Source organism: Lycium ferocissimum, chromosome 5 (genome assembly GCF_029784015.1).
Source record: "Lycium ferocissimum isolate CSIRO_LF1 chromosome 5, AGI_CSIRO_Lferr_CH_V1, whole genome shotgun sequence".
In the NCBI taxonomy this organism is placed as follows: domain Eukaryota; kingdom Viridiplantae; phylum Streptophyta; class Magnoliopsida; order Solanales; family Solanaceae; genus Lycium; species Lycium ferocissimum.
The window spans coordinates 40,070,809-40,093,000 of NC_081346.1; the positions used below are offsets into that span (position 1 = coordinate 40,070,809).

General features: G+C 34.6%; 2 protein-coding genes across 2 annotated transcripts; both read left to right on the forward strand.

Moving 5' to 3' along the window:
• The first annotated feature begins 8,429 nt into the window (after positions 1-8,429).
• Positions 8,430-11,124, forward strand: LOC132057758 (uncharacterized). Its single transcript, XM_059450360.1, has 3 exons — positions 8,430-8,639; positions 8,801-9,184; positions 11,059-11,124. The coding sequence occupies exons 1-3, from the start codon at positions 8,430-8,432 to the stop codon at positions 11,122-11,124; spliced, it is 660 nt and encodes a 219-aa protein (XP_059306343.1).
• A 1,180-nt stretch (positions 11,125-12,304) lies between these two features.
• Positions 12,305-12,760, forward strand: LOC132057759 (secreted RxLR effector protein 161-like). The gene has a single exon (XM_059450361.1). It carries the CDS (start codon positions 12,305-12,307, stop codon positions 12,758-12,760), a length of 456 nt encoding a protein of 151 aa, XP_059306344.1.
• Positions 12,761-22,192: the final 9,432 nt, after the last annotated feature.

The window sequence follows — 22,192 nt, forward strand, 5'->3', positions numbered from 1 at the left end:
TACGGACCGTACAGAAAATGGGACATGAGAACTAATATTAATTGATCGAACAATAGAGATGTGAAATGCAAAAGACTAATCTTATTGTATTAAAAAAATATCTCTCCAATTACCCAAATTTCGCAGATCCTATTTCCATATGAAAGGCTAAGTGAGAATATTATTCAAACTAATAGTGTTCTGATAACAATCCAAATGTTTCATTTAGTTTTATGAGGAAGGTGTACATATAATGATTCATAGAAACCACAACTTAATTATGTCCAGGTCTGCACACATTAATAAGAAGACCTTTTTTTTTTCTTTTCAGAATGGTATCATACAAAGAAGCATTTTGAGTTTGCAAAGATGCTTTCTAATGTACATTGATCCTCAATTAAGGCGTTACCGTCATATCGAATCATCGTACACAAGTGCTAACAGGCTTGCTGCTTGGCAGTTTAAGCCGTCGCTAAAAACTGTGTTTGATTGCTGAAAGCTTGAATTGAAAACACCGAATTGAAAAAATCGAAACCGAACCGAACCAAACTTAAAAAAACCGAAACCGAAAGAACCGAACCGAACTAGTTTGGTTCGGTGTTTGGTGTCCACTTTCAAAACACCGAAACCGAAATAGCCGAACCGAAGTAAGGGAAACCCGAACCGAAGAACCGAACGCCCACCCCTACTATTACCCCCCTGGATATATTTTTAAGGAATTTCTTTGGCATTTATCGAGTGAGCTAGATAACAATTCAAACACTTGCTGAACAAAATGCCAAAGAACAAAGGAGTCCAGTCATTTTCAGGTCATTTCATTCTTTGAACAAAACAAAAAATTAGAATTCTCTTCTACACTCTTAATTTTTTTCATGTGGAAAGTAGTTGATTCTCTTGGAATTTAACCTTGTGAATCACTATATTCTTTCACAATCGAGTCTTGACTTGTGTCGCGTTGGATTATGGTTTGATTTTTCCAGATAAATGCCAAAAAAATGCTTTAAGAATATATTCAGGAGGTACTAGGACCACCGTAAAGGTTAGGTGTGTTACAACACACCCGGACAAAGGTTGGGGTGTATTTTAGATATTTCCCTTCAAAAAGAACTCATTTTCTATGGATAGGGATATGTATAGATTGTACTCATTTTATGTCCCTTGACAGCATCCTTGATTAGAGAGGTTATATCCTCCTCCTTGTTTTTGAAAGCTAAATAGAAATCCTACTTTACCATAGAATGGAGGCTGTCCCATTCTTAGTAGGTGTTGGGGAGTTAACCTCCTTCTTATGTACATTTTTGTCCATCAATAAAAGGCATCCACTCTCAATAGAGTTGGATGATTGAAAAAAATATGAAAAAGATGATTGTCGATCCTATTTAACTAATCGGATAAAGGAAGAAACTCATTCCCTCAAATTTCCTGCTTTAGAAATTTAGATCTGAAGTTAGGCCCCAACTTCAGATCCATAATCCTAATTTTAGTTTCACCAAAAATAAATTCTTAATTACAATTATGATTTTATCCAACATGAAATGTACTTATTAATAGTAAAAACGTCAATCAACATTTCATGTTAGATATTCCTCTTTTATTATAGTAGTATAGATAAATTTCAAATAATACTATTTCAGATCATGTATTCTTAATTTAAGATCTATATACGTGCCTTGCACGTAACAATTAAGACATGAGAAGTGAAAGTTGAGAAAAAATAAATATCATGCTTTGGATATGAAAAATAAGACTACAAAGATTAGTAGTGTACAACAATAGACGGGACTAATTAATAGTAATCGCAAAATGAATATTGATAATTTCATGAAAGTTATGAGGATAATAAAGACACCAATTTTTTATCTAATCGATATCACGTATATTTTATAATCTGCACAAAGACAAGACTACACAAAGAAGTACATCAAAATAATTCATATACTTCGAATAAGTACCAATTCGACAATCTACATTCCATGAAGAATAAATTAACGCAATTAAACAAAAAAAAGAAAGAAGAAGATAGGATAAAAAGGAAAGTCACACCTTATGTTAGACAATGTAGCTTATCAAAGTTTGTGTGCTTATGTAGGTAGCTCTGAAATTCTTTTATAGATGAGCAAAGAGGTTTTAAGAATTTGATTCCCACTTGAACCTATTTTGCTTGATAATCAGTACTGCTTACAAAGGAGTCCATCACTAATTCAAATTAAAAACTAAGCCATGTGTGTTGAGTTTTAGGATTCTTTCACAGCTGTCACTACGTTAATTCAATCAAGAGTGTTATAACAACCATGTTAAAATTGAAAAAGCAATTTGATCTTTTAACTAATTCCATCGATGTCAGTATTTAGTTTACATGTGTGTCTATAATCAGTTCCTTTTTACATAAGGTCTTTGAAAAAGTAAGTCACGTTTAAATGGAATAATTGTTGCTGGATAAAATTGTATTCCCTTTGTTTGAATTTATGTGTGTTACTATTCGTTTTGGTCTGTTTAAAAACGAATGTCACTTTTTATATTTAGTAATTATTTAATTCCAATATCATATATTGCATGTTTAAGACCACAAGATTCAATGAATATCTTGATATATTATATTTATCTTTACTTTAAGATCATAAAATGTAAAAGTTTATTTTAGTTTCTTAAATTCCAAAACCATGGAGTATTTAGGGATTTAATTACCTACAATTTAGCACTTTGATGACAAAAGAGGCTAAGTCTCTATGAGAAGTTTTTGAAACCTTCTTCCAACTCAAATTGATTTCACATAGGATTCATGTTCCTTTTATTCACGTTGCACCTAGTGGAACCTGCAATAAGAATTCTGTCTCATAAGGTTCAAAGGTAAAAATTAGAGACAAAGTCTATAGCGAGTTTTGAAAGAGATGAAGATAACAAACATAAATAAAAAGGCGCACCAACCACTAAATAGGAGTTTGAATCAACGTTTGATACTTCAACAAGACTATATACAGGGTATATATGTTTGGATCATAAATGTAAAACATGTACAATATAAATAATGCAAGTAAAATAATATATTACACAACTTAACTTAGAGCACAACGTACTACGCTAGCTGGCTGATGCTCCCCTTATAACAGTAAGAAGTTCGAGAGCAGATATATATCTCGTGAAATCACAAATTACTTACTAAAACAAATTTATTTAAAAAGAGAATTTACACAACTTACTGTACAAAAGAATAAAAAAATCCACATAAGATCAAATTTTCACCTGAAATTCAATAAATAAACATATACCCCATCATCTAAAAACCGCTAAAATGGCTTGACGATTCTCCTCAACAACCTAAACAAAGCTAACAAGATAAGTTGTCGGCAAAGATTTAAAATAACTCTCGATTTTAACTGGAACCAAAATATACTCAGCAAGGACAAAGAATATAAAGCAAAGAAGAAAAAGAAACAAATCCTTATAATTCTTCTGTTGGTCGGAGCTAGCGATGATCATCCTAGATTTTAGGAGCCTTGGAGCTAGGCATGACTGATTTTTCCCAAACCAAAAACTTGCGAACACAATATAGGTGTACTGCATCTTCAAAATAAACTATAAGAGATGATTCAAACTGTTCTTGTCCATATGAGATTGATAATTTGATATGGCTTTGAAATTTCAACATAAGTAAAATACATGTATCTGAAGTAGCTAATCGCACGTATCCAAAGCATGAACACAATATAGCTGCTCGAAATAGAACTAATGGGTTAAAGTTTAATACGAAACAAAAGACTCCTAAACCTAAACCTAAAATTTATAACCAACAAATAATACTTCTGAATGTAGAAGGAGTCCAAGGTTTAGCCGTTTGGGCGTATTGATGGCTAACTAATTTAATCATAAATGAAAAGACTCCTAACCTAAAAGGATTTTAAAGTACTAATAATTTGTTTTTGTTTTTAAAAAAAAAAACATAATGACAAAAAGAAAATGATTAAATGACAATTTTGTCTATTACAGATGTTTTTAATGATGGGCAAAAAGTTGAATTAATATTTCTAATGACATTCGTGCTTTTAATATAACTAGTTTTTCGACACGTGCTTTGCACGTGTATGTCAAGTTATGAGTATATAATTTAATAAAATAATATTAATGTGAATCATAAATAAGCTGCAAAGAAAACCATTAGAAAATGTACGTTAACTCTATATTTGAAAGCAACATATATAATAGTCCTGTAAGCGTCACAAGCCATGACTAAAGCAATTGTATTATCATAAGCAAAGTGTTGCTTTGTGCGTAAAAAAATATATTCATCATTTATTTTGGAGATTTGTTTCTTTTGAATTGAAACAGAAGTCAAATAGTGATTCCATTACGGAGTAAAACCTTTATCGGAGGATCTAGGATTTAAATAATTATGCGCTTTGAGTTTTAAATTAATATTTTGTACATATTAAATGAACTTTTTAATACAAATACTGGGTTTGACTCTAAGCTACTGAACTCGTACCTTCTATTTTACCTCTGCTTCGGAAACCTCTCCATAAACAGTATCTTCACTAAAGGATCCAAGCTTCTTTTAAAGAAACAATGTCATCTCATGTCAAAAGGATCCATCAACCATGTACTTACTAAATATAAATATTCTACCGAAGTGTAATCTTTTTCAATATTTTTTATAGTATCTACTAAATTGTTTTTTGGGCTATATTGTAATATAAGACAAATACCAAACTTAATTTGTACTTATTTTTCAACACAAAGCTTTCGGGTTCTAAATAATTGCAGAGACTATAATCGACTCCCATATTCTTATGTGTCAACATATAAATTTCAATTTATTATTTTGCACGCAGAAGAGTATAAGAAGATAATTTAATATTAATGTATAATTCACAAGGAACATGCCTATGTTATCATGAAGAAAAACATATAAAATACCTCTGTCCTCACCTTGTTTTGTTGCAAAGTATATGATACCTGTCGGGCACAGGGCGGAGCCCGAGGGGTGCAGGGGGTCTATTGAACTCCCTTCATGAAAAATTATATTATGTAGATAGGGTACAAATAATCTCTTTGACCAAAATAAGCTCTTATTTCAGCCAATTCACTAAAATAATATATTTTTTTGAAAATTTACAGAACTAGAATAAACGTATTTCACAGTAATGTATTAGACATTATTTTATTCAAAAAATTCAACAGACAAAAAAGTTAAAAATTAACGATGTTAAAGGGTAATTCATTATTGTAAGTAACGTTTTATGGTTAATACGTTATTGTGAGTAACGACTCTAAAGAATACAAAATCTGACATTGATTGATCTTAAAGTCGTAACTCAGAGTTACAACTTCAGGCTAAAACGTAACTGACAGTAACGTTTCTAGAGAATCCAGGCACGAGCAGTTAAATCCTGCAAAGAATTCTTCAAATTACGAACTCTTCTGATTGATGTAATTATAAAACTTTACCGACAATATTGATTACCCTTAAAAAAAAGTATCGATTAGCCTTACAAAAAGATACTGATTAGCCTTAAAAAATTGATTAGGATTAAAAAAAAAAAATTGATTAGCCTTATAAAAAAAAGTATTGATTAGCTAAGTAAAGTAGCAGTTTTTCAATTTCAAAACAACACCAGCAGTGGGAAATTATATGAGCAGAAGTTGGTTAATTCTCCCTTTCAACATTTTCTTATACATTTTAAAGTGCAAGATGGTTAAGACCCAAAAGAAATTAAAGATACAATGTCTTAAGTTTACAACAATAACTACTAGTAATTAATGCTTATATATCACAGTTTTTTCATATATGAAAATTAAGAAGCAACCATCTTTCATATCTACTGCTTAATGAAAACTACTCCATCTTCTAGAAGCAAAACAACAGCTAAATTTGGTCTCTTAATTCACTTCGCTGGAACTAAATTTGTATAATGCAAAACGGTAGCTAAGAATGGTTTCCATCAAGTTGTAGACTAAGAGACCTTAGTGAATCATATATACTCCATAAAATAAAGCATTCAAATTAGCTAGGATAAAATAAAGAACTCAAATCAGTGGAACATTGAAACCATTAATTAACCATAAAACGTTACTTACAGTAACGTATTAACCATAAAACGTTACTCACAATAACGAATTATCCTTTAACACTGTTAACCTTTAACTTTTTTGCCTGTTGAATTTTTTGAATAAAATAATGCATAATATGTTACTGCGAAATTACGTTTATTCTACTTCTGTAAATTTTCAAAAGAATATATTATTTTGGTGAATTGGCTGAAATAATGGCTTACTTTGGTAAAAAATTCAATAATTTCTTTTGCATATATATAAGTTACTAAATGCCCTTGACATAAGTTGTTTTTTTTTTTAATCTCCTTACTTAAATTCCTGGCTTCACCATTATTGGTGCACAATCCCTTGATGGCTATAATAATTTGGATTACAATTTTAATTGTTATATAAATTCTCACACACTTTTCTTGCTCTAGTGGCTGGTGGGGTGAGACTAAACTAAATTCATCATAATTTATTCTTCTAACTATATCTTTTAGAAAGTAAAGATTAAAGAATAAGTATGTGCCATATTAAACTGTCAAAGTGTATGAGTGGGTTGGAATATACATGGAAACAAAACGTACAAGATCAATCTGACAAGCAACTTTTGGGTAAAAGGATGAAGACAAACCCGTTAATCTTGAATCGGCAGCATTCGAAGCAATTAATTGAACTTGGGAAAGAAGTTTGGTTTTGTTCTCTGAAGCGACACATCCGTTTCTTGGCGCCAGGAATTTTTCTTTAAACAAAATTACTTACATAGGTTATTAAGAAGGGTAATTTCGTAATTTAACTTTCAAGTTGGTGAGTTCATGCTTTTAATATAATATAGATAGATATAGATAGATGGATATTGATTAAACATCATAATAGTACTCCCTCTGTCCCAATTTATATGATATAGTTTGACTAGGCACAAAGTTTAAGAAAAAAAGGAAGACGTTTGAAACTTTTGATCTAAAACTAATCATAGATATTTGTGTGGTTGTAAATCATTTCATTAAGGGTAAAAAGGGAAGTTTTAATTTAAATTATTTCTAAATCTATATTATATTAAAAGCATAGACTCCCTAATTTAAAAGTTAAATACCCTTTTAATTAACCTAAATAATCTACTAATTTTTTTAAACAAAATATTTCATATGAATAGTCACAACAATTCCAACCATCGTGTTGCTTCAGTCACAACCATTCACTCCTTATAATTTTTTAAATTCTCCAGACCTCTTTCCCTCACAACTTTGTGTTTTATAATGAAAGAGCTTAGGGCAATTATTAGAGATCATTTAGAATATCCATAAATGAATATCCATAAATGCATCATCCGCACAATGTCGACCTCATCTACAAGGTACCAAGATTAAATGAGTTTTGATGCGTATCTTTTTGTGCAAGACTTATGCTTTTGTACTATGGTCCTATGAACCTATCTTAATCTATTTATTAGGAGTAAAATTTAATTAATCTCATTTTGATATCATAAAAAGGATAAAACTAGATATAACCTGTCATGGCTTTAGATATTTATATATGTTCCAGGTTTCTGAATCCTCCTTATTCTAATCAGTAATGGCACCAAAGAGGAAGAAGTGGCAGTTTGGAAGAGATGGCGACATCTATTAGGGCAGTGGAGGAAATCTTAGAACTGTGAATTCAAGAACAACACACTTCTTGAAAAAGTCAGAGTAAATTTCTCAAATGGTCACTCAAGTTAAGTAAATTATGGTGCAAAGTCACTCCGCTTTATTTTGTATTAATAATGTCACTTAAGTTGTATATTATTTCGTAAAATCACATTGCCGGGATGTGAACTAAAATTTGCCCGAAATCCCTTTTGGCATTTTAAATTCTAATTTATTATTTATATTATTGTGTATAAAAGCATATATTGTATTTGAAATAAACAAAAATGTAAAAGCTATCCCTTATGTTATAAAACTTCATTTCGAACTAATTATGTGCCTAATGACGTGATTTAAGTAATCCTGATATGTCTGTAAAGGCTCCGGTTATTTTGACATTCCTTAAAGCCCATATTTATTTTATGGTGAATATGAGAAAAGAACTTATAAATAATGAAGAGTGTTATGAATATGGTTGTCCATTAAGTTATCATAAATAACTTAGCCATTAAGTTTCTTTTGGCCACCACGTGGCTTGGCCACTAAACGTGGAGCCTTTTCTAGATTGGCTTTGCCACCAATCTGATTGTTTCCCTTCTATAAATAGAAGGCTTATTTATAGATTTGGTGTGAGCTAAAAAAAGGAAGTAATACAACCTTACCTCTCTTTATTATTTCTTCCGCGTACTTACTTTATAGTTTTTATTTTATAACACGTTATCAGCACGAGACTCTGTTATCTCAAGCAAATACTTTAAAAGCCTCGAAGGTATTGATTTTTTTTCTCCTTTACTAATGGCAAATCTTACTAAACGTGAATTTTTAGCCTTAGATATATCTGGCAATAGCTATATGTCTTGGATTCTTGATGCCGAGATTCACTTAATGCGATGGGTCGCGGACACCATCAAAGATAAAAATACGGCATCAAACCAAGACCGTGTCAAGGCAATGATATTCCTCCGCCATCATCTTGATGAGAATTTGAAAATGGAATATCTCACGGTTAAAGATCCTCTTCTGTTGTGGAATGATGCGAGAGATAGATATGATCACTTTGAAGATGGTCATACTTCCACAAGCACGTTATGATTGGCTATTTAAGGTATGCAAGATTTTAAATCATTAAGGCATATAATTCTGCAATGTTTAAAATTATTTCTCAGTTGAAATTATGTGGTGAAAATATCACTGATCATGATATGCTGGAGAAAACATTCTCCACTTTTCCCGCCTCGAGTATGCTCCTGCAGCAGCAGTACCGAGAAATGAAGTTCAAGAAATATTGTGAACTCATTGCACATCTTTTAATTGCTGAACAACATAACGAATTATTAATGAAAAATCATGAAAGCCGACCCACTGGTACTGCCCCATTCCCTGAAGTGATTGAGGCAAATTTTCGCCATTCTAGGCGTGGAAGTGGTCGTGGCTCCAGTCGTGGTCATGGTCGTGGTCGAGGAAGGAATTTTAATCATGATTCTCGTCTTGCACCAAATAATACCCTTCACCACCAGCAGTGTAAAAGGAAGGATGAAAAGCATGAAAATGTGAGAAAAAAAAAATTCGAGAAAATAAATGCTTCCGATGTGGAGGAAAGGGCAGCCTTTGGTCACGTACATACGTACGCCAAAGCACCTAGTTGAGCGTATCGGGCCTCCCTCAAAAGGCCGAAAAGAATTCCGAAGCAAATTTCATTTATGAAGATAATGTTGAACTCGTACATCTAGATGTGGCCGATTTCTTTGAACGACTTTGAAGGAAAAATAGATCATCTGATCGGCGATGGATCTGTAATTACTTAGATATTTCATAAATGTCGTTTATATTAGCTAATATGGTTATGTTTTCATAGTTATGTAAATAGAGTGTGTGTAATACTTTGTTTAATAGTAATGTATGTTATAAAGCGTATGTAATGCTTTGTCTAATCATAATATCTACTTCGATGTTTACTTTGTCTATTCTTTCATTTTGAAGAATATATGGAAAATCCTCGAACATTATTTGGATCAATGACCGGTCATGAAGATATTTGTGTGATTGATAGTGGAACAACGCATGCTATATTCAAAGATGAGAAACATTTTTCTCACTTGCGTAGAAAAAGGGGAAATATTAATACAATTTACGGCAATTGAAATTAATTGAAGGCTCACGGAAGAGCTACTATATTTCTACCTAAGGGGACGAAACTTATTATAGAAGATGCATTATTCTCTTCTAGATCCCCAAGAAACTTGTTGAGTTTCAAAGATATCCGCCGTAATGGGTATCACGTCGAGACATTAAGTGTAACAAATGATGAATATCTTATTATTACAAAGAATGTCTCGACCGGAAAATATGTTTTGGAGAAATTACCAACTTTGTCTTACGCTTGTACTATGCGTAAAATTAGTACAATTGAAACGCACTCAATAGTAAACCGAAGTTTAACGATTCGGGGAACTTTATGCTTTGGCATGACCGGATGGGTCATCTGGATCGATAATGATGAGACGAATTATTGAAAATTCAAATGGGCATCCACTTAAGACACGAAGATTCTTGAAAGCGGTGAATTTTCATGTGTCGCTGTCATCGGGGCAAATTGATAACCAGGCTATCACCAATGAAAGTTGACGTTGAATCTCACTGCTTTTCTAGAGCGTATACATGGGGATATATGTGGACCTATTCACCCATCTTGTGGGTCATTCGGATATTTTATGGTTCTAATAGATGCGTCTTGAGGTGGTCTCATGTATGCCTCGTCATATCGTCTCGACCTGGCGTTTGCGAAGTTATTGGCACAAATAATACGCTTAAGGGCACAATTCCTGCATTACCCTATTAAGGCTATACGTCTTGATAATCTTTGGAGAATTTACATCCCAAGCTTTTGATGATTATTGTTTATCGGTTGGGATAAAAGTTGAACATCCCGTAGCTCATGTTCATACCCAAAATGGCCTTCTTGAGTCATTTATTAAGCGTTTGCAATTGATAGTAAGACCATTACTTATGAAAACACGGTTGCCTACCACCGTTTGGGGTCACGCTATCTTACGTGCAAAGATCCCTTATTCGCCTCGGACCGATTTGTCATTATAATAAATACTCCCATCACAATTAGTATTTGGTCATGAACCAAATATTGTACATCTCCGAATCTTTGGTTGTCTGTGTATGTGCCGAAACCACCACCACAACGCACTAAGATGGCCCCCAAAGAAGGTTAGGAATATATGTTGGGTTTGAATCACCCTCTATTATTCGCTACCTTGAACCATTAACGGGAGATTTATTCATCGCACGATTTGCAGATTGTCGATTTGATGAAACAAATTTCCAACAATTAGGGAGAGAGAAAAGAAGAAACCAAAAGTGGAAAGTTTCATCACTATCTGATTTTGATCCATGTGCCCCTATATGTGAGCAGGAGATCCAGAAGATCATCCACTTGCAGAAAATAGCAAATCAAATGCCAGACAGTTCTTCGATTTGAAAAGAATAACTAAGTCGCATATCCTGAGAGAATGTGCCTATTCGAATTGACGTTCCAAAGCGGACAATATACTAGTGTCATAGCCTCTGAATCTCATCCACGCACGAAGCGTGGTAGGCCATTGGGCTCCAAGGATAAAAATCCTAGAAAAAGAAATACAAACAATGATCGAATGACATTATGAAAGGATCTCATGAAGAGGTTCAAGATCCGATTAATCGATATTCTGAAGAAATCAAAGCAACCCGAGACTCCGGTGAGTAAAGAACTATCATTAAGTTTTCACTTTGGTGATGAGGTCAATTTGAATCATTCGAAAATTGTGGTGAATAGTGTTTTTGCATATAATGTTGCACTAAATATTATGAAAGGCGGTGAGGATCGGGAACCTCAATCCGTCGAAGAATGTCGACGAAGATATGATTGGTGAACATGGCGAAGCAATTCAATCGCATTGAATTCACTTGCTAAACGTGAGGTTTTTGGACTGTGGTCAAACGCCTAATGGTGTAAAACCGATTGGCCACAAATGGGTCTTTGTACGGAAAAGAAATGAGAGAAATGAAATTGTACGATACAAAGCACGCCTTGTTGCACAAGGATTCTCTCAAAGACCCAACATTGACTATGAAGAAACGTATTCACCAGTTATGGATGCTATAACATTTCGATACCTTATCGGTTTATTTCGTATATGAAACCTTGAAATACATCGATGGATGTGGTTACGGCTTATCTTTATGGCTCACTTGATAATGAAATTTATATGAAAATCCTGTAGGATATAAAATGCGAAGCATTTGGTTTAAAGTCTCGGGAAATGTATTCAATCGGATTACAAAGATCATTATATGGTTTAAAACAATCGGTGGCGCGTGGTATAATCGCTTAAGTGAGTACTTGATAAATGAAGGATATACAAATGATGCCATTTGTCCATGTGTTTTTATTAAGAAAACAAAATCGGGGTTCATTATACTTCTTTGTTTATGTTGATGACATAAATCTCATTGGAACTCGAGAAGAGCTCAAAAGGCGATTGAATATTTGAAGGAAGAATTTGAGATGAAAGATCTCGGAAAGACAAAACTACTGTCTTGGTACGCAAATTGAACATTTCACAAAAGGGATCTTTATCCATCAATCACTTGATATAGAGAAAGTTTTAAAACGGTTTTACATGGACAATGCGCATCCTTTAAGTACTCCTATGGTTGTTCGCTCACTTGAAGTGAGCAAAGATCCATTCCGATCTCAGGAAGAAAACAAAGAGCTACTTGGGCCTGAAGTACCATATCTTAGTGCAATAGGTGCACTTATGTATCTTGCTAATGCTACAAGACCTGACATAGCATTTTTCATTAATTTACTAGCAAGATATAGCTCTTCTCCTACACGGAGGCATTGGAACGAGATTAAGCATATATTGCGATATCTGAAGGGAACTAGCGATATGGGTATGTTTTATACTAACAAAGGTAGTACAGATCTTGTTGGTTATGCAGATGCAGGTTATTTATCGATCCACAAAGCTCGATCTCAAACGGCTATCATGTTTACATACGGAGAATCTTTGCTATATCATGGCGATCGACAAAGCGAGTCCATTGTTGCTACTTCTTCAAATCATCTTTGAGATAATCGCTATTCATGAAGCAAGTAGAGAATGTGTGTGGTTGAGATCAGTGATACATTTCATCAGAGAAAGATGTGGCTTGAAGTGTGATACAAAAATACCCACAGTATTATATGAAGACAATGCTGCATGCATAACTCAACTAAAAGGGGGCTTAAAAAGGAGATAGAACGAAGCACATTTCACCAAAGTTATTGTTCACACATGATCTTGAGAAAAATGGTGATATTGATGTACAACAAATCCGTTCAAGTGACAATCCTTGCATTTGTTCCAAAGCTTTGCCAACTTCAACTCTTGAGAAGATGATATTCAAGATTGGAATGCGAAGACTCCAACATCCGAATCGTGGTCTTGATCGGGGAGTAGAATACGCGTTGCACTCTTTTTCCTATGCCAAGGTTTTGTCCCATTGGGTTTTCTTGGCAAGGTTTTTAATGAGGTAGCCCTCAAAGCGTATTACTAGATATGTGTACTCTTTTTCCTTCATTAAGGCTTTTTCCCATAGGGTTTTTCCTAATAAGGTTTTAATGAGGCACATCATCTAATTAATGGACATCCAAGGAGGAGTGTTATGAATATGGTTTTCCATTAAGTTATCATAAATAACTTAGCCATTAAGTTTCTTTTGGCCACCACGTGGCTTGGCCACTAAACGTGGAGCCTTTTCTAGATTGGCTTTGCCACCAATCTGATTGTTTCCCTTCTATAAATAGAAGGCTTATTTATAGATTTGGTGTGAGCTAAAAAAAGGAAGTAATACAACCTTACCTCTCTTTATTATTTCTTCCGCGTACTTACTTTATAGTTTTTATTTTATAACAAAGAGTAACATGTTCGACCTTTCACTATATCTAAGTTTGACCTTACATTATCATTTTATAGAAAGAATTTGAAGAATATAAGCTGTTGCTTCGTCAATTGAAACTAAGCAATATCTATTGCCCCGATTTATTTGTTTGCAACTGAAATGAAAAATAAATGTAACTCATGATCAGTTTGGCCGGACGAATGAGTTAAAGGGTTAAAACCCATTAAGAACGTGGGAGGCTTTGGTATTACATATGAAACTATTTTTTTTACTAATTAGTAAAGAAGTAGTTTAAAATGCCAACAAGGATTTTCGGCGAATCTTAGTTCATAATGTGGCAATAGTGATATCTTAAGATATAATACAAAAGTTGAGGGACTTTATTGATACAAACCAAAGCAAAGTGGTTTTATTCCATAAGTGTGTGACTTAATTGTGTTCATCGGTCAATATTTGGTTAAAATTTAAATATATCAATATATGAAGTTAAAGTTGGAGTTAAAAAAAATGTCGAAATCGTGCTTCATATAAGTTTCACTTGAAAAAAAAAAAAAGGCTGAACTTTTATGAGAAACATTACTTCATTTGAGACACTCACAAACAAAATTTTCAGCTACATATTTTCTATTTAAGAATGAAGTTAAATAATTGACAAAATTATAAAACAAACATTAATTGGTCCGCAAATAATATGTGTCCAAATTAAATATCGTTATAACTCGAACAATAATTCGTAAAACATACATACGATTACATTTTATATTTTGGAATACAAACTTTATATAATAATGATATGAGCTAAACGTGCAACACACGTTGAGAGAGAGACTAGTATAAAAAAAAAGTATCATTCTTTTTGGGACAGACTAAAAGAAAAGTGTATCACATAAATTGGGATAGAGGGAGTAGCTATTTTTATTTTATGTTTCATATTTTATCTAAGGCCACGTTTGGACATGACCTGAAATCAGTGATTTGAAGTTGAAGTTTTGTTTGGACATTTAATTTGAATTTCTTAAGTTGTAATTTTTTCTCAAATATCCCACAAGTTGAGAAAACTATCAAACCTTCCCTAGAAAACTATCAAAACTTCCCTAACTCTTATACAATCTTACAAAATGAGCAAACAATAGTTAATAACAAAGTTAATACGCCACAAAAGGCCTTTTTAAGAAATACGACATCTATTGGTTGAACTTTAGTTTAATAAAAAGGAAAATTGAACATGAGCTGTAGTGTAACTACTCTTTAATATAATCCTCCCACATGGTGCGGAAAATCTCTTCATGTCAAGCATGCATTTCCGATCAAATGACTGAGAAGACGAACCAACATTGTTACTTTGAGTCAAGTTTTACATTTACAAAATATATCTACCAACTTATGAATTTTTTTTTTTTTTTTTTTATAATTTTACATTTAAGAAAATTTGAAATCATGATTTAGAATCCCAAATCCTACTTTTTTGGAGAATTTGGGATTTGAAATTGAAGTTAAAATTATGTGCAAATTTTATCAATAAACGCTGACTTGAAATCAAAATATGAAATCATGATTTCAAATCGCATGGCCAAACGCCCACTAACTAAAGATAAAAAGTTAAATAAAGTAACTTCTTTCCCTATGTATATAATATTAGTCCCAAATTCAACATTAACACTCTTTTTTCCCCCAATGATTTGACACTTTAAAGTAATTTTTGATAAGATTGACTAAACACAATTTATTTTTAAAAATCACCTCTCAAATGAACTTATCAAACACAAGTTGTTTTTTTCCAAAAGTACTTTTATAAAAAGCTATTCTAACAAAAATACATCTCAAAATAAGTAGTTTTCAAAAGCTTAGACAAACGAGATATACGTCTAAAAGCTAGCATTTGCATTTTTAATTGATTTTGAGAAGGAAATAGAGCGAAAATTATTTCTCATACTGTTTATATCCGATTGCACGTCTCTGAAAACCGAGTTCAATTTGCATCTCAAGAACATACATTGGCAATACACTATGTTTATTAAAATTGGTACTCCCTCTGTCTCAATTTATTTGATATATATTTTTTTTAGTCTGTTTAAAAAAGAATGATACATTTCTATAGTTAGAAATAGTCTATCTTAAAATTTTTCTTTTACCCTTAATGAAATGATTTATAACCTCACAAATATTTATAACTTGTTTTAGATTACATATTTTAAAAGCCTTCTTTTCTTTTTAAAATTAATGCATAGTTAAATTATATCACATAAATTAGGATTAAGGGAATAACAAAATTATTGTTTGAGGACCACAACATGATGAAAGCTGCAAGGACAGAGAAACAGTTTGTTGCAAGTTTGACAAATCTTTTTCCCCTGTGAAATGTCTGTGAAAGCAATGGGACAAGGGGAATTTGCAGTTTATATGAAATCCAATGTTTCCTGACTCAAAAGTCAAAACTATTGGGACCACCCTGTGGAGGAGAGGATGGGGCGTGGGGTGGCGGGGCCGGGGGGTTGGGGAACACTTTAGATTTAAATAATGTCATTCCACACTGTTTTGTTAAAAAATTTACTCCGTTGTTGAATACATGTATACAAGTACAAAAACTTTTTTGAGAAATAATCTGCATATTTATAAGAGGATATGTCCAAATTTGTTCATATATTATCAAATTGCTCATGAATTTTGAACCCGTTAAACTTTTTGATCTATTTATACACGTTTCATTAGCAAATCATCTCGTAACTCTTATAATTGACAAGATGGCATGTGTCCAAATCCTTAGAAAAAAAAGAGTCTTATATACTCCTTAACTTTTGATTATAATTTAAATTATCTTCAAATTAGAGCTTTATTAGCTAATCAAGGGCAAAAATGAGATTCTTTCCTAATGAAGGAGGTACTACTATATGTTAGACCGAGAGCTTAACGGAGGGTAACATTACTCAATGTTGAATAGTACATGCACACATTTGTTTCCTATTTATAATAAGCCGGTATTGTATAAATAAATTAAAAAAAAACTAAAAATTCATTTCCGATAAAAAGTAATTTCCATACCTATATCATTGTACAAGTAGAATTGTAATAATAGGTCAACATTAGTTGTGTGTATGACCACGCATTACCCTGAGACGGCTGACCCATTCAGGCACTGCACTGCGCTATGACGGCAACATAGTGAACTCTCGTGAAGTCATTCTGTAACTGTGACCCAAACCCATGAATATCTTTTATGTTTCGACAGACCGTAGACCACTTTGCTACTTCAACTGGTCCCCCCACATGCCCTTCTGGGAGTACATTGTTAGACACAGGGGGTATAAGATTCAAATTTTATTAGTTCAATTTTTTAGATTTTTAGTATTGAGCGCATTTACTTTTTAAAGTTATGAGTACATATCTATTATTTGCTGAAATTTTCGTAAATTTTTACTCATAAATTTATGCGCTGTGTCGAAAGTATTAGGGTCATCTATTGATACTCTATACTAGACAGGACATGACGCATCTTCAGCTTACCGAGGACATAATCTTAGATAGGGGGTATGAGAGTCGCGAATTAGACTAGACGGTTAGTTGATAGTTGGCTGTTGATTCGCTCTTCTGTGGGTTACAGGGTTAGGCTTGTTGGTAGTTTGGAGCACCGTACGTATCTGCTTCTCCTTTTATACAAGTATGTATTAATTAAGTATTATTCTCGTAGCCTCTTGCATGTTCTTCGTTTTTGTTACTATTTGTTGTTTCATGCACTTCAGTTATCATATCATTTAGCCATTGTCATTGTTTCTTTCATGCTACGTGATGCTTTCCTTACTATTTGCCATGACTTCTTTACTTTCATATTTTCTTTTTTCAAATTGATTTTCAAAGCTCTCTTTGAGCTGAGGGTTTACCGTAAACAACTTCTCTATCTTCACAAGGTAGGGATAAGATCTACATACACACTATTCTTTTTAAACCCCACTTGTGAGACTACATTGGGTGTGCTATTGTTGTCGTCGTCGTTACTAGTACACTTGTAGCCTCTAAATGTTAGGTCATCATCTACTATTCTCATGTTAAAGAATAGATGTGAAGACACCGTGCAATGGAGGAGCTGTGCTGCTAGCTTATTAAAACATGCAAAATTCACTAAAGTATGGAAAAAAATTTAGTGGTACTCAAAAGACAAGGAGTCATAATTGGTCAAAACAACCAGTTTTGATGAGAATATTCAAATACATCAATTTTGATGATTAATTAGACGATTGAGATATCATAATGTTCTTTGGGATTAATTTCCAACACATAACACTATTCTTGGACTTTTAGCTAAGTCTCAAGTTATACTTCCAGTTGACAGTTAGATAAATATAATTAGCATATTTTGCATTTTCCTTAGTGCAGCAAGGAGAAACATGCAAAAAAAAAAAAAAAAAACACACACACACTGAGAATATGTTTCCATGAATATAATGTTGACCCGTTTTGTCAAATTTTTGAGTTATATTCATGTATGGTCAACATTATTTTTTGTGAGTCGCTTCATGTAAAAACTAAAACAACATTATGACCCATTTTATATTGACACATTTTCAGCAAGCCCATATAAACATGACTATAGCATGTTGCAATACTACCTATAAAGTGATCTCCCAAGTTTTGTGCAATAGAATGAAACCAGTTCTACCAACTATAATATTAGCTAATCAGAGTTCATTTGTGGAGGGAAGAACTATAGTGCAGAATACACTAATATGCCAAGACCTGGCAAGACTGTAGAAGAGGAAGCATACAACACAAAGTTGCCTACTTAAGATTGATCTTAAGAAGGCATATGATTCAGTGGAGTGGGCATTTGTGAAGGAAATGATGGAAACACTAGACTTTCCGGAGACAACTACCGGATGGGTTATGCAATGTGTAACAACAACACAGTATAAAATTGCATTGAATGGTGGTGTGCATGGGAGTATCAAGGGAAGAAGAGGACTTAGGCAAGGGGATCCAATATGCGCTCTTTGTAATCTGCATGGAGTACCTAACAAGAGTGTTAAATAGAGTTGGGGATTTGCCTGAGTTTGAGTATCACACTACGTGCAAGGGCCTCAAGTTAAATCATCTCTGCTTTGCTGATGATATAGTACTCTTCTGCAAAGGGAACTACCAAACAGTAATGTTGCTCCTTAGAGGTTTACAAACATTTTCAAACACATCCGGTTTACAAGCAAATGCTGGAAAATCAAACATATTTAATGCAAACATGGAGAAATAATGCTTGGATGATATATGCATTGTTACAGGGTATCAAAAAGGTTCATCACCTTTCAGATACTCGGGAGTCCCAATTTCAGCTAAGAGAATTAATGCAGTTGATTGTGAAATGTTGAGAGATAAAATGGGGGCAAGAGTAAGGGCCTGGAGTTCTAGGAATCTATCTTATGCAGGCAGAGCTCAATTAATAAACTCAATTCTGCTGCATGTGGATGCATATTGGTCCTCTATATTCATCCTACCAAAGGAAGTAATGAAGAGAATTATTGCAATCTGTAGGAATTTTCTATGGGATGGACAGGAGGTATCTAAAAATCTCCTTTAGTGGCTTAGGATTTGGTATGCAGGCCCAAGAAAATGAGGGGGGGGGGGGGGGGGGACTAGTGGATAATGGATAGTGTAATATGGAATGAAGCAGCTGTAGCAAAGTATATATGGAATGTGGCACAAAAAATAGATAATTTGTGGGTGAAATGGATGAATCATCTGTACTTAAAAGACCAGGATTGGTTGCAGTATTCTCCTCCAACTGATTGCTATTAGTACTGGAGAAAAATCTGCACTATAAAAGAAAGATATTGTCACAGCCTAACTCGTACGTCGAGCGGGCACCCACACTAACCCTCCTGGTGGGCGAACCCTCCCCTTAATCAACATTCAAATGAACTTGCGGAAGAAAATAGAAATATCAAGCAGTATCAATATCATGTAAAAGTATGTAAGTGCAGAAGTACAACAACTACCCGAGGAATCTGGTCAAGTCGCAGTACAAGAGCTACTAAGTAATATCTGAATAATAATGATACAACAATATCTGAATAATACTGTCTGATAACGAGGGACAGCTATCTAAAAGAGAAGAGTCTTCCAGGTAGCAGATCAGAAACATAGCTGCCCCTGGAAACTCGGTTAGCATAGCCTCAGGGAAAACACTCTCGAGGACCTGAAGGGGAACCTGTAGCAAACTCTGTACCCAGAAAAGAGTGCAGCAAGGTAGCATCAGCACAAACACTATGTACTGCTAGGTATCATAGGCCGACAACAATTGGTTCATATATATGAAGAAAGAAATCAACAAGTAGGCAAATAAGCAAACAAGGACAGTCACTAAGCATATTCAAGTAAGACTCACAGAATAGGAACCACAATAGATCTCAATAGTCTACAGTCATAACCTAGGCGAAAGTCTCTAATCCTTGAATCCATAAAGTTTTTAATTAAGTAATTAGCAAACACACAACAACTCACATGAATCATCAACCAAGGAATTAATGTGAAAACGTACCATGCAATGATAATAATGCAATGCAATGCACTGGCCAAATACCTCAAACCTGCACACACATGCTCCAGACGGAATCTCGACGTCTCGACAGTCATGACCCATGGGGGACCCATGGCGTCCATGTACCACTCACTCCGGAACGGACCTCGGACACGAGCCATATACCATCCGCCCTGGAACGGGCCTCGGACATAGATTCATAACATACTTTCCTCAAAAAGTGCCACACTTTCTTTCATAGTTGCCATAAGTCTTTTATCAATCCTTTCCGAACCACTTTCATCATGTATGAATGTATGAATGCAGAAATGAGAAATCAGTGCAATCAATGCAAATAAATATGCTATGAAGATCATATGCACCATAAGTTGTATCAAATCTTACATAATATCGTTACCATCAAGAATCATAATCAAGATCTCATTCGTGCTTTATCATAAGTACACCTCACAAGTAAGTCTGTAATGACCCGTTAGGTCGTTATGTGTCTTTTGACCATTTTACCCCCATTGACCAATTCTCGAGACTATAAAGCAGTTCTAGTGGAAACTGAAAGATTTAGAATCCTTAAGTGAAAATATTTGACCAATAGTTGACTTTTGGGTAAACGAACATTTTTTGAATTTTTGTCAATTCCATGAGGTCCGAAGAGTCGATTATGACTTGGTGGGGTGGATGGTTCGGTTCCCGAGGCCTTTGGTTGCATTTTGGGTACTTGGTTGGAAATTTTATTTTATCCGTTTGGGGGTTGACTTGGTAAATTAGACCTCTGTTGGGAATTTCGAGGCCACGGGTGAGTTCGTACCTCATTTTTATGTGTGTGTGCATATCTGGTTTGTGTATGGGAGGCCTCAAATTTATGTCGGAATTTCGGGAAAGACTTGTGAAAAAATAGATTTTTGCTGGCTCTGGTGTGACCGTCACGGTGGGCTTAGTGCCACCATAGCGGTACCGCCATGGCAGGGTGTTGACCGCCATAGCGGTGGCATGGACTTTCTTAATTCTGCCATGGTAGATGGTCTGACCGCCATAGCGGCAGTCTTGGCCTCCACACTGTTACATCTCGGGGATTTCAGACTTGTTGCATTGTGAGTGGACTAATGCGATCTTAAGGTGAATATGAAGTCCTTATGAGATTAAGGAGAGTATTAGATATCTTAAAGTGCGTACCATAATATTTTGAAGTCATATGAATCGGTGGAACTAAGTTCGTCGAAGGAAGAGAAATGTAAGTCATGTTTGGGAAGGTTTCTGTCACGCCCCAATTTCTGTCGGGGCATGATGGGCACCCGACTCTCATCAGAGTCGAGCGAACCCTTAAACGTTAACTCAAATTTTTTTTTTCAAATTAAAAAATTGTAAATGAAATACCAAAATCAACACGTAGCTCAAAGCATCCCCAAACATGTAGTATATATATACGGCATAGAACAAGGCGAGCCAAAAAGGCCTCTGCCATTTCTGTACAACAAAATAATGGCCGACAAGGCCAAACAGTAACCATAACTCCCACGCTCGTTCGGGCAGTACTTCTACGTAGTATGACCTGCACAATATATGAAACTATACCAAAACAGGGACAGCCCTCCGAAACAAGAGAAGCTGTTCGACTCCCAGTGCGGTCCCCCTAATAAGCTGGATCGCCGAGTCGCGCTCCGGACCTGCGGGCATGAAACGCAGCCGCCGAAGAAAGGGGTCGATGGAATGAATATGTATCGAATATGTAAAGCATCACGGAAGCATGAATCAGAAAAGTACAACAGTAAGCAAAGTTAGGATACCCAGTATGGATTTAATGTCCAAATAAAATAGTCCCTTCGGACGGCCGCTTCCGGCCTAATAATAATAATGATAGTAATAATAATGATAACAACAACGATAATAATGATAATAATGATATCCCTTCGGTGTGCCGGTCCCGACATACGTTTATCCCGGCCCTTCGGCACGCTCGGTCCCGAAATAACACGATGGCCCCTTCGGGTACGCCGGTCCAACATACGTCTATCCCGGCCCCTTCGGACATACGCCGGCCCCGACATAATATTCTAGCCCCTTCGGCATGCCACTCGTTACATACGGCTACCCCGGCCCCTTCGGG

Bases quoted from the DNA above. Each gene is read 5' to 3' on its own strand.
- LOC132057759 (XM_059450361.1), top strand. From the start codon at position 12,305: ATGGACAATGCGCATCCTTTAAGTACTCCTATGGTTGTTCGCTCACTT.
- LOC132057758 (XM_059450360.1), top strand. From the start codon at position 8,430: ATGGCAAATCTTACTAAACGTGAATTTTTAGCCTTAGATATATCTGGC. The intron at 8,640-8,800 runs GTTAAAGATCCT...ATTATTTCTCAG, and splicing joins TGAAAATGGAATATCTCACG to TTGAAATTATGTGGTGAAAA. The intron at 9,185-11,058 runs GTGAGAAAAAAA...ATATGTGAGCAG, and splicing joins AGGATGAAAAGCATGAAAAT to GAGATCCAGAAGATCATCCA.